The 12,056-nt window shown below is 37.8% G+C and overlaps 1 protein-coding gene across 5 annotated transcripts in view; it reads right to left on the bottom strand.

Annotated features, from left to right (window-relative positions):
• Positions 1 to 12,056, bottom strand: part of COG5 (component of oligomeric golgi complex 5) — a 302,803-nt gene that overhangs the window by 161,080 nt on the left and 129,667 nt on the right. For all 5 annotated transcript variants that reach the window (XM_039247215.1, XM_039247213.1, XM_039247210.1 and 2 more), the window contains exon 7: positions 10,796 to 10,926. In XM_039247215.1, coding sequence (XP_039103146.1) covers positions 10,796 to 10,926 — 131 coding nt within the window. The remainder of the gene's footprint in view (positions 1 to 10,795; positions 10,927 to 12,056) is intronic.

The raw sequence follows: 12,056 nt of genomic DNA on the forward strand, positions 1-12,056 counted from the left end.
AGCTGAGGGGCGCCTGGGTGGCTTAGTCGGTTAAGCGTCCAACTTTCGCTTAGGTCACGATCTCGCGGTTCGTGGGTTTGAGCCCCGCGTCGGGCTCTGTGCTGACTGCCAGCTCAGAGCCTGGAGCCTGTTTCGGAGTCTGTGTCTCCCTCTCTCTCTGACCCTCCCCTGCTCACGCTGTCTCTCTCTCTCCTAGAAATAAATTTTAAAAAAATATTAAAAAAAAAAAAGAATATTAGCTGAGGCTCTCTTGTATATGGTCTTTATGATGTTGAGCTATGTTCCATCTATCCGTACTTTATTGAGGATTTTTATCAAGAATGGATGCTGTATTTTGTCAAATCCTTTTTCTGTGTCTATGGACAGTGTCACATGGTTCTTATATTTTATTAATGTGGTATATTCACCTTGATTGATTTGTGAATACTGAACCAGCTCTGCATCCCAGGAATAAATCCCACTTGATCGTGGTGAGTAATTCTTTTAATGTACTGTTGAATTTGATTTGCTAATATCTTGTTGAGAATTCCTGCATCCATGTTCATCAGGGATAATGGCTTGTAATTCTGTTTTGCAGGCTCTTTGGTTTTGGAATCAAGGTAATGATAACTTCGTAGAATGACTTTGGAAGTTTTCCTTCTATTCCTATTTTTTGGAACAGTTTGAGAACAGGGGTTTTTTGTTTTTTGTTTTTTTTAAGCAGAGAGGGCATTTATTCTTTTGTGTTTTTTTTTTTAACAAATAGTTTTGTCAAGCTGTTTTCTATATAACACCCAGTGCTCATTCCCACAAGTGCCCTCCTCCATGCCCATCACCCTCCTTCCCCTCATCCCAACCCTCATCAGCCCTCAGTTTGTTCTCAGCATTCAAGAGTCTCTCATGGTTTGTCTCCCTCCCTCTCCCCCACCATTTCCCCCTTCTTCTCCCCCACAGTCCTCCGTTAAGTTCCTCCTAATCCTCCTATACGTGCAAACATATGGTATTTGTCCTTGAGAATAGGTATTAACTCTTCTTTAAATGTCTGGGGAAATTCCCTTGGGACCCATCTAGCCCAGAACTCTTGCTTGTTGGGAGATTTTTGATTACTAATTCAATTTCTTTGCTCGTTGTTGGTCTGTTCAAATATTCTATTTCTTCCCATTTGAGTGCTGGTAGTGTGGAAGTGTCTAGGAATTTGTCCACTTCTTCCAGACTGCCCAGTTTGTTGGCATATAATTCTTCATAGTATTCTCTTATAACTGTCTATATTTCTGTGGTACTGGTTGTAATCTCTTCTCTTTCATTTGTGATTTTACCTATTGGGGTCCTTCCTCTCTTCTTTTAGTAAGTTTGGCTAGGGATTTATCAATTTTGCTAATTCTTTCAAAAAATCAGCTCTTAGTTTCGTTGATCTGTTCTACTTGGGTTTTTTGTTTGTCTGTTTCTATATCATTTTTTGCCCTTATCTTTATTATTTCCCTTCTTCTGCTGGTTTTAGGTGGTATTTGCTATTCCTTTCCTAGTTCCTTTAGGTGTAAGGTAGGCTGTTTATTTGGGACCTTTCTTGCTTCCTCTGATGAGCCTGAACTATAATATACTTCCCTCTTAGGACTACCCTTGCTGCATTCCCGAAGGTTTGGACTGTCATGTTTTCATTTTCATTTGCTTCCGTGTATTTTTTTATTTCTTAATTTCCAGGCTAACCCTTTCATTCTTTAGTAGGATGTTCTTTAACCTCCATGTATTTGAGGGCTTTCCAAATGTTTTCTCGTAGTTGACTTCAAGTTTCATATCGTTGTCACCTGAAAATATGTATGGCATGATCTTGATCTTTTTGTACCTGTTGAGGAATGATTTGTGACCTAGCATATGATCTATTCTGGAGAATGTTGCATGTGCACTTGAGAAGAATGTGTATTTTGCTGCTTTAGGATGAAATGTTCTTACTATATCTGTTAAGTCCATCCGGTCTAGTGTGTCATTCAAAGCCATTCTTTCCTTGTTAATTTTCAGCTTAAGTGATCTGTCCATTTTTGTGAAGTGGTAAAGTCTCCTACTATTATCGTATTATTATCAATGAGCTTCCTTATATGTTGTTAATTGATATATACGTTTGGACATTTTAAAGATGGGAGCATAAACATTCACAATTTTTAGATCTCCTTGATGGATAGAACGTTTAATTATGATATAAAGCCTTTCTTCATCTCTCATTACAGATTTTGTTTTGAAATCTAGTTTGTCTGATATAAGTATGGCTACTCCAACTTTCTTTTCATGTCTCTTAGCATGATAGAGGTTTCCATCCTCTCCCTTTCAATCTGCAGGTATCTTTAGGTCCAAAATGAATCTCCTTTAAGTAGCATATAGATGGATCTTGGTTTTTTTTTTTTTTTAATCTGTTTGGATACCATATAGGGTATTGATTGGACCATTTAGTCCATTCACATTCAGAGTGATTATTGAAAGATGTATTTAGTGCCACTGTGTTACCTGTAGAGTTAGTATTTCTGGTGATGTTCTCTTGTCCTTTCTAGTCTTTGCTGCTTGTGGTCTTTTTCCCCCTCCCTCCTCTCAAAGACTACCCCTTAGAATTTCCCAACTTTAGGGCTGGTTCAGTGGTCAGAAACTCCTTCAGTTTTTGTTTGGCTAGGAAGATCTTTCTCTCTCTTTGTATTTGGAAAGACAGCCTTGCTGGATAGAGTAATCTTGGTTGCATATTTTTTCCATTCAGCATGATGAATATATCTTGGTACTCTTTTCTGACCTGCCAAGTTTCTGTGGACAGATCTACTCCAAACCTGATTTGTCTTCACTTGTAGGATAGGACCTTTTTCCCCTGGCTTTCAAGATTCTTTCCTTGTCTGTGTATTTTGTGAGTCTGACTATGGTATGTCTTGGTGATGACCAGCTTTTGTTGAATTCAATGGAAGTTCTCTGTGCTTTCTGGATTTTGATGTCTGTGTCTTCCCCACATTAAGGAAGTTTTCAGCTATAATTTGTTCACACAAACCTTCTGCCCTTTTTTCTCTCTCTTCATCTTCTGGGACTCCTATGATATAAATGTTATTACTTTTAATAAATCCCTGACCTCCCTAAGTCTGCCTTTCTGATCCATGAATTTTGTTTCCCTCTTTTTCAGCTTCATTATTTTCCATAATTTTATCTTCTATATTGCTAATTTGTTCCTCTGCCTCATCCATCCTGTGTTTATGGCCTCCATTTGGGTTTGCATTTCAATCATAGCATTTTTAGTTTCAGCCTGGTTAGATTTTAGTTCTTTTGTCTCTACAGACAAAAAATATATATATATATTTTTTTTAAATTAAGGCACCTGGTGGATTAAGCATCAACTTTAGCTCAGGTCATAATCTCATGGTTCATGAGTTCAAACCCTGCCATCAGGCTCTCTGCTGTCAGCACAGGGCCTGTTTCAGATACTCTGTCCCCACCTCTCTCTGCACGTCCCTTACCTGTGCTCTCTCTCAAAATAAATAAACTTTAAAAATATTTTTTAATCAAATAAAGGAAGGTAGGTCCTAGGTGTGTTTTGGTCTACTTGTCAAGAGAAGCTTGATAGAAAAAAAGAGAAAAAAAATAAAAATTAAAAAAATAATTTGGTTTTTCTGTATCCAAGAAACAACAACAAAAACAGAAGCAACAAAAAAAATGAAGAGACAAATGAACAACAACAACAAAACCGAAATGAAGCTAGATCCAGTTTCCCCTAGAGCTGAAAGTCTACAGCAGTCTATGGGCCAGTGGAATCAACTCCCGGGAGGGATTTGTACTGGTCTTCTGGGGGAGGGGCCTGCTGCTCTGATTCAAAGGCAGACCTGTCCTAGTGGAGATGCGACTGGAGGGCATGGGGGTGTACGGCCTGTGTAAGGGTTCTATTCTCCACTTGGTGGTGTTTACCTACTGGGGGTCGATCAGTGTTGGTGGCCTAGTGGTGAAAATGGCTTCACCCTGCTCTCTAGTCTCCAGAGCAGGAAGTTCACGCCCTCACAGACATGCAATAATGTCACCCTTCTGGTGTCTCCCGTTTCTGACAGCTCCCTGCCTTCCCCATCTCCGTCTGAACTGTCTCTCTACCAGGCGGTGCCTCTTGCAGAGTTTTATCTCAGAGCCAGCTAGGTTTCAAAACCCTATACTTCAGAGTATAGAAGTATATATAGGGTTTAGACCCACAGTGATCTTCCAGGGGAGGGTCTCACAGCACTGTGGCCAGGGCCGGCTTGTCCCAGCAAACACTCAGGCTGCTGGCAAAGCAGCAGCGGTTCAGAGTTTATGGTAAATTACAACACACAACCAGCACCAGGGCTTGCTGCCCGCAACAGGTATCCTTGTTCCTATACTGGTGAATGTGGTGGCTTGATGGTGCTTGTCAGGTCTTTTGTCTGTAGAGAGGATGTACCACCTCTAGCAAATGCACTCCAAGCAGGGGAAATGCTTCTCTTTGTGCAACCCAAGGGATCCTCTGACCTTGAGGTCCACTCCCAGGTCTCTGCCCTGCTTTCTCGCAGGAGGACCACCATGGGCTGACCTCAAACTTCAGACTCTGTACGCCAGGTAAAAACATTACTTTGAAAGGAAATAACGCACCCTTATGTTGACTGTAGTGTTATTTTCAATAGCCACGATATGGAAGCAATCTAAGTGTCCACTGAGACGAACAGATAAAGAAGATGTGTATATGTATACAATGGAATAGCCATAAAAAAGAATGAAATCTGAGGTTGCTGACTAGCTCAGTCAGAACAGCATCTCGGGGTCAGGAGTTCCACCTCCATATTTACTTTAAAGAAATAAATAAAATAAAAAGCTAAAAAAAAGTTCTTGCCATTTTTGACAACATGGATGGACCTTACGTGAAATGTCAAAGACAGAGAAACAAATACCATATGGTTTCACTTTTATGTGGAACCTAAAAAAACAAAACAAAGCAGACACAGTTTTACAGATTCAGGAAACAAACCGTTGGTTACCAGATGAGAGAAGCATCGAGGGGGCAGGCAAAGCAGGTGAAGGAGATTAAGTACAAACTCCCAGTTATAAAATAATGAAGTCATGGGGATGTAAAATACAGCATAGGAAGTAAAGTCAGTAACACTGAAATAACTTCGTATGGTCACAGTAACTAGACTTACAGAGACCATTTCATAACATTTAAAAATATCAAATCACTATGATGTACACACGAAACTAACAGGATATGGTAAGTCAATTCAATTTAAAAAGTAAAGAAAAAGAAAAATGCTTCAACAAGAGATGGAAAATTATTAACACTCTATACTTAGCAAAGAGCAGAATAACAAAAGCCACATTGGGATGAAACATACAAAATGAGTTTCTATAGATTCAAATGATGAGATCTGTTCTAGAATTCATGGGATAGCCAGGAAAACTTTCGGTAGCCAAAGAAATAAAAGCTAGACCTCTTAAAGCAGATACTCAGCTTGACAAATCAACTGACACTGAGTCTATTGCTGCTTGCCAGGCCCATAAAGAAGAAAAAGATTACAAAGGAAGTGTTGCATGTTAGACTACCATAATTAGTTACAAAAAGAATCACTTTTTCATTGTTCAACTTTGCCATTAAGTGTTTTTGAAGCTTAGGACATGTTTAACTTCTACAGATCTTCAACACAATGCACTTGAATTGGTACCCTCTCTATGCTAGAAGCACAGAGAATTTTTAACTACAAAAGCAAAAAGAATTCCTAATATAAGCACTTACTGTGTGCTACATAGACGTTTGTCTACTGAACTTTAATTCTACACCGTCATCCTAGAAAGACGGTCAAGGTCATGCTGTTGTGATCTACTTTTAGCTGTCAACCAGAACCCAGGGCTTGATCAGGAGGTTTTCTGCCTCAGGGAAAAGGCAGGTTCACAGACGTTTACTTCCTAGCACTGACAGTTACCAGAGCGGAGATTATAGCTGAGGACGGAGCTGTGAAGTAAGATCACAGAGACCCTCTCCCTGATGACTTTTCAAGACAAGTAAGTCCATCATCTTCCCCCATCCTAGAACCTCCAGAAAGTCCTGCGCTTGTTTACTGCGAAAGCTTCTAATTCACAAGTTAGAGCCATCTTTCTAATTAAAATGTCATCATCTCATGTGGAGGCCTGGTAGCTATGGTGATGCGGGAACTAGTCCAGATCGAAATCTCTGTCACCTATTTTTGAAAGCTAGTTACAGCTCGAGGTAATGGGTCTGTTGCAGTCCTGAAAATATCATAAGGCTCTTTTTCTGTGTCTGGCTTCTGTCAGTGAAAGATTCTGAGGATCAGTAGAAAAGAGCGAGAGAAACAGGAGTCAACGAAGAGCTGCAGATGGAGGCCACGTCCGGCCCCACGCTGGTGACAAAGATGGCCAAGGGAACTGAAGAATATTTTTCTCTATTGTGGTGACATGTTATGCTTCACCAGAGGACCCACTCCAAGTCATCAGTCCTTCCAGACCTTTAGTAAAGAAAATGGCAGAGATACCACTATGCATCTCTTCCAATTAGAAATAATATGGCTTTCGTGAGGTCAGTCTACTTCCATATTTTTCATGTAGGAAGAGACAACACCTTCTCAGTATCTAAGTAGTCATTTAGTTTACGCCTTCAAAAACAGAAATTTTTAACTACTGGAGTAGAGACTTTATGATACTACAAAGCTATTTAAAATCTACAAATGAAAACAGCATATTTAATCAATTGACTAGGAAAAAACAGTAACGATCAAAGCAAAATTATCTATATGAAAATTTTGATTTTGGAAAAAAAATGCAGTAAATTTCTTTTAATAAAGTTAAGTTTTACAATTAACTGAGACTGAAAATGATAGTCAGCTATGTACTAAGAAAAAAATCACTAACACTTTTAAGAAACCAAATGTCAGAAGTTGATTATCACATGTAGCTGATGACATGTAATTTTTCAAAAGTTCCTTATTTACTGAAAATCTCTGTTCATGTTATAAGCCTATAAACTACTAAGTGAGTAATACTTCATGAAAGCAATAGTCCTTCAAATTAAGATGCTGCCATTCTTTTAGTCTTTATTTACAATAAATATTAAGAGTATGTTTAACTATTTCAATGATGTCTGATAAATGGAAGAATAAGATTTGAGAATAAAAGAGATATAAGCTGCAGCATGTTTTAATGGGAAGTGGAGGGAGTGTTGCAGGCATAAAAGGAAAACATGAAAGCTCTAAAGAAGCCCGGCAGGCAGGCAGGCAGGCAGGCAGGCACGTGAAGCACTACAAGCAAGAGTGCGAGCCTGGAGAGCAGAGAAGGCGGGAGACTGGCCACGTGCTGAGGGCACAAGGGAAAGGATAGAACCAGAAAGGAGAGCAGGGCGTAGGAGTTAAGGTTCCTAAGCAACAGTACCCAGAGCACAGGGGTGCAAGGGGTGCCTGTTCAAAGTAGAAATGAAGGGTATCTGCTCAAGGCAAACTGGAGTGTGGGGAGAGGGGAGGAAGGCTGATGGCCTGAAACACTAACTTCAGGTAACAGGAAAATAAAGTTGGCTCGAGAAACATAAAAATTCTGAAGAATACTGAAGAACTGGCTTAGATTAGTCATCACATGGAGACTTCCCAAAGAAATTTTTATGCTGTAAGTATTCCTTTTTCAATGTAAACTGCTTCACAAATTGTCAAATAATTTAAAATATGATTATTTAACAAAATTAGAATAAACCACTTGGTCTTAATAAAGTGGAAAGCAGGCATTCCAGGCCATGACTCTATCCGTTGCTAGCTGTATAATCTTCAGCTAATTCCCTAACCTTTCCAGGGCTTTGTTTCATTAACTATAAAAAGTGGATAATTATATCTTCCTCACATATTTGTTACTGTGACTGAGAGAACACATGTAAAGTGACTAACACAAATCCTGGCAAAGAACATGCATTCAGTAAAGGTCGGTCTCTTTCTTAATTCCTGAACTGCCTGCTGAGCCGCTGGATGACACCTCTGTCTTGCTGCTTTTCTGAAAGGAAAGGAGGGAGGCTCCAAAACAGACTCCTTCCACTAAGACACCCTGCTTCCCCAGAAGCATTATCTCAGTAGCATCATTGTTGAGGGTTTACTCTTCTGAGCTCTGACAAGCCATAAAGCGGACACTGTAAAAATAACCCAGAGGACTCAGGTCCAAGAGAGACAGACACACATGACTGAATTCAAAAATAAATGCTGTAAACATCAACAACAATTTACACATGAGAAATATCGTACAAACTGTAAAATGAACCACAATGCGACTCCTGGCAGATCAGTACATTTTCTCCCTTTAGGAAAATTATGTACGAAGTCTAATTATGTTCAGGTTAGTTACTTTATACTTATGGAATCTAAACAAGACAAACAAGTTGGATGATACCAGTGAGCAACAAACTGCTAATATAATCCATACAGCCTAACAAGGAGACAATGTTCCCATGCCCTGAATAGAATCTGACCTCCTCCAAACCACACTGAGCCATACAAAATTATAGTTCCCTGGCCCCTGTTCTCCTCAGATCCACACAGATCATTCTACATCTACCCATGCAGACACATAGTATCTATATATTATTTTTTCTTCCTTATCTTTCTAACTTAGTCTTATTGATCAGATACAGGCTGTTAGCTACATAGCAGTTATCTACTTTAATAATCTTTGACTAACTGTATATAATTAAAATATATAACATTATTTATTTACATCTAAGGATCTTAATTTCCTAAAAGTTTATCACTTCTACTTTAATTTTAATATGATTTAAAAACTGAAGGAAAGTCAAATTCGACAACCGTACAATGTACACAAAACAATAACATGTCTACAATCGAGTTTAATTACAAACAATTATCCTAGAAAATACTTTCCCTGTTTTTAAAATATATGAGACAACAGTAAAAAAAAAAAAAAAAAAAAAAAAAAAATTTAAAAGTAGCCATTCCATTCTAACATGTTAAAATCACCCATCCCAGTTGCAAAATACTTTTGCTCAACAAACTATAGTAATGCTTATTTTCAACCATTTTTGCTTTCATTACCATAACTCTGAAATATAATAAAATACTAAGAATTGCATAAATTAAAGATGTAAGGATACACACATACATACACAGCAATAAAACCTCAAAGGAAACATTTTAAAGAGTAGTCATATATAAAACTTGGACTCTCTGAGGCAGTGATAATATGGACATTAGATTAATACAAAAGGCTTGTGATAATGCACTTTCTGAAATGTTAACTGCTGTCTATCTCACAACTAAATAAGCTGGGCAGATATCAATTTTCTATACAAATAGTCAGCTTAAATCAAAGCTGACTTGGAATTCCCCAAATATTTCTTTGAAAAGTTATCTTCTGTAATTTGATGTAGACAGGTACCTTATTTTTTAACAGGAGAAATGTGTTATCTTCCTGGTGAGACCTGAAGTTAGAATAACTGGCAGGAGGTAAAACCAGGCTCCAGTATCAGAAGCTGGGATCCTGGTGGCTTCTGGGAATGGACGGCAGTGATGGCGAGAGGGAGTGAAGGGGATCCAGGAGTGCCGGGAATTTCCTATTTCTTGCCCTGGATCTTAACATTGCGCACATGTGTTCACACTGTGGTACTTCACTCTTCATGCACATGTGTATGTGGTGTTTCGTTCTGTACATAAGGATCATTTGCTCACTTTTCATTATGTAGGTAATGATTAATTTAATAACAAATTAAAAATTTGTTTAAAACAGTAAGTAACATTCAGTTACACTTTTTGAATTATAAGTGAAGAATCAGAAGTCATTAAGTACCTTCCCTTTTTTTTTTTTTTTATTTCTAGGAGAGAGAGAGAGAGAGAGAGAGACAGCATGAACAGGGGAGGGTGAGAGAGAGAGGGAGTCACAGACTCTGAAACAGGCTCCAGGCTCCGAGCTGGCAGTCAGCACAGAGCCCGACGCGGGGCTTGAACCCACGAACTGCGAGATCGTGACCTAAGCGAAAGTCGGACGCTTAACCGACTAAGCCACCCAGGTGCCCCGAGAAGTCATTAAGTACCTTCCTGATTTAGAGACTACTTAAAGAATATTTATAAAATTATTTTTATCCAGTAGAAATGCACAAAATGAAATTCCTGGTTAAAAGATGTGAATAAAAAAATAGACACTACTAATTGTATTTAGATCCAATACAAATGGAGAAAATATTTGGGTGCAATGCAATATAAATGTAGAACAACTGAGATTAACATCTAATTTGCTGATTCAACTATCTTAATACCTTGGGGTTTCAGAACATTAAGCAACAGGAAAATGACACCTTCAGAGAAATCTCAATACTAAGTACTTTTTTTTTCCCCCTTAATTACAGTACATTGATTATTAACGGTGCAAAATTCTGGAGTGAGAGTGTTGTATGTCCCAAACACCATGTGTTAGCTGTGTGATCTGCAACAACTTATTTAAGCTCTCCGTTTCCTCATGTGTACAATGGAAATAGTAATACCAACCTTACTGGGTTGTTGAAAGGCTTAATTAAGTAACAGTGTCTCAGACAAAACAGGCACACTCAACAGGTATTAACTATCCATCTACATATAAACATATAAACTATATCTCATATGTATTATATACTAGAAATCTTAGGATCTATTTTTAGAATTAAATAGCTATTAAATACATTTTCTCTGTACTTACTTTATACCCTATTCTCCAATTCAAACTGTAGACAGTTTCTCAGTGATGAGGACATAAATTAGTTTTCTTAATTTCAAAATCAAAACTTCATCTGTCTCAAGACATTATCTTTCACATTAAAAAAAGGGAGTATTACTCTTATTACCTGAGTCTCCACACCCTGCTCCAGTAGGCGCTTAGCTTGATTTTCCACTTCAAGTCGAGCTCTTGCAATAAAAAGTAGATCATTTTCTATTACTTCAATTCCAGAAAGATCGATTCCTTGAGAAAGGTAATCTATTAAAAAACACACACACATACATCTAAGTATTTTAATACTGAAGAAATATCAAGGTATAGAAATATGTCTCAGTTCTTCAAAATACTATAGATTTGCTGATGAACACTATCCCCTTTCAAAAATCTGTATTTTAACAAGTATAGTTACCCAAACATTTTCTATTTAATAAAAAACTTTACTCTGGACCAAAATGTTCTTAGTTAAGAATAAGTTGGTAAAGCAAGAGTAGAAATTATGATTATAGTAAATCCTAAATAATGTCAACACATTACATAAAAATTAGTGTCAAATCTAATATAAAGAAATATCTTGATAATCTTAGAAATGTCTCAAGCTGTAAGGCACCTTTGAAGTTATTCTAGAGTAACAAAATATTTGAAACAAATGTCCACCATTTGCATCATTAATAAATCATGAAAATAATTTAGCACACTAGCACTTAAAACGCTGCAGGTTTATATGATTATGCAGACTTAACAGCAACTTACACTGAAGGGTTTTCATGATGTCACTGAATAAAAAATTTACACAATTAACTATTTATGGAATCAGACATAATTCTATTTATAAAATTATACCCTACTTCTAGAATTACATATACAGAGCAATAAGCATGAAAAGATCTCTACCAAGATGTTAACAATAGTTGTCTCTGCATACTTAGAATTTGAGAAAACTATTTATCATGTTTTTATATTTTTAATTTCTTTAATGTTTATTTTTGAGAGAGACAGAGACAGAGAGACAGACAGACAGACAAAGCACGAGTAGGAGAGGAACAGAGAGAGAGGGAGACTCTCTACCTCTCTGAAAAAATCCGAAGGCAGGCTCCAGGCTCGAAGCTGTCAGCACAGTGCCTGAAGCAGGGCTTGAACTGGCAAACCGTGAGATCATAACCAGAGTCAAAGCCAGACACTTAACTGACTGAACCACCCAGGCACCCCTTTATTTTCTGACTCAATCTTAGACATAGCTAAGTTAAATAAAGTGCTAAAAATTAAGGTCAAGATTTCGTTAAGCAGCATAGACACAGTTCTAAAACTCTATTCTCAATTTTTTAAAGTTTATTTATTTTTGAGAGTGTGCACATATGCATGCATGGGGGAGGAGGAGGAAAGAGAGGGAG

Source organism: Hyaena hyaena, unplaced genomic scaffold (assembly GCF_003009895.1).
Source record: "Hyaena hyaena isolate Hyena2069 unplaced genomic scaffold, ASM300989v1 scaffold_294, whole genome shotgun sequence".
In the NCBI taxonomy this organism is placed as follows: domain Eukaryota; kingdom Metazoa; phylum Chordata; class Mammalia; order Carnivora; family Hyaenidae; genus Hyaena; species Hyaena hyaena.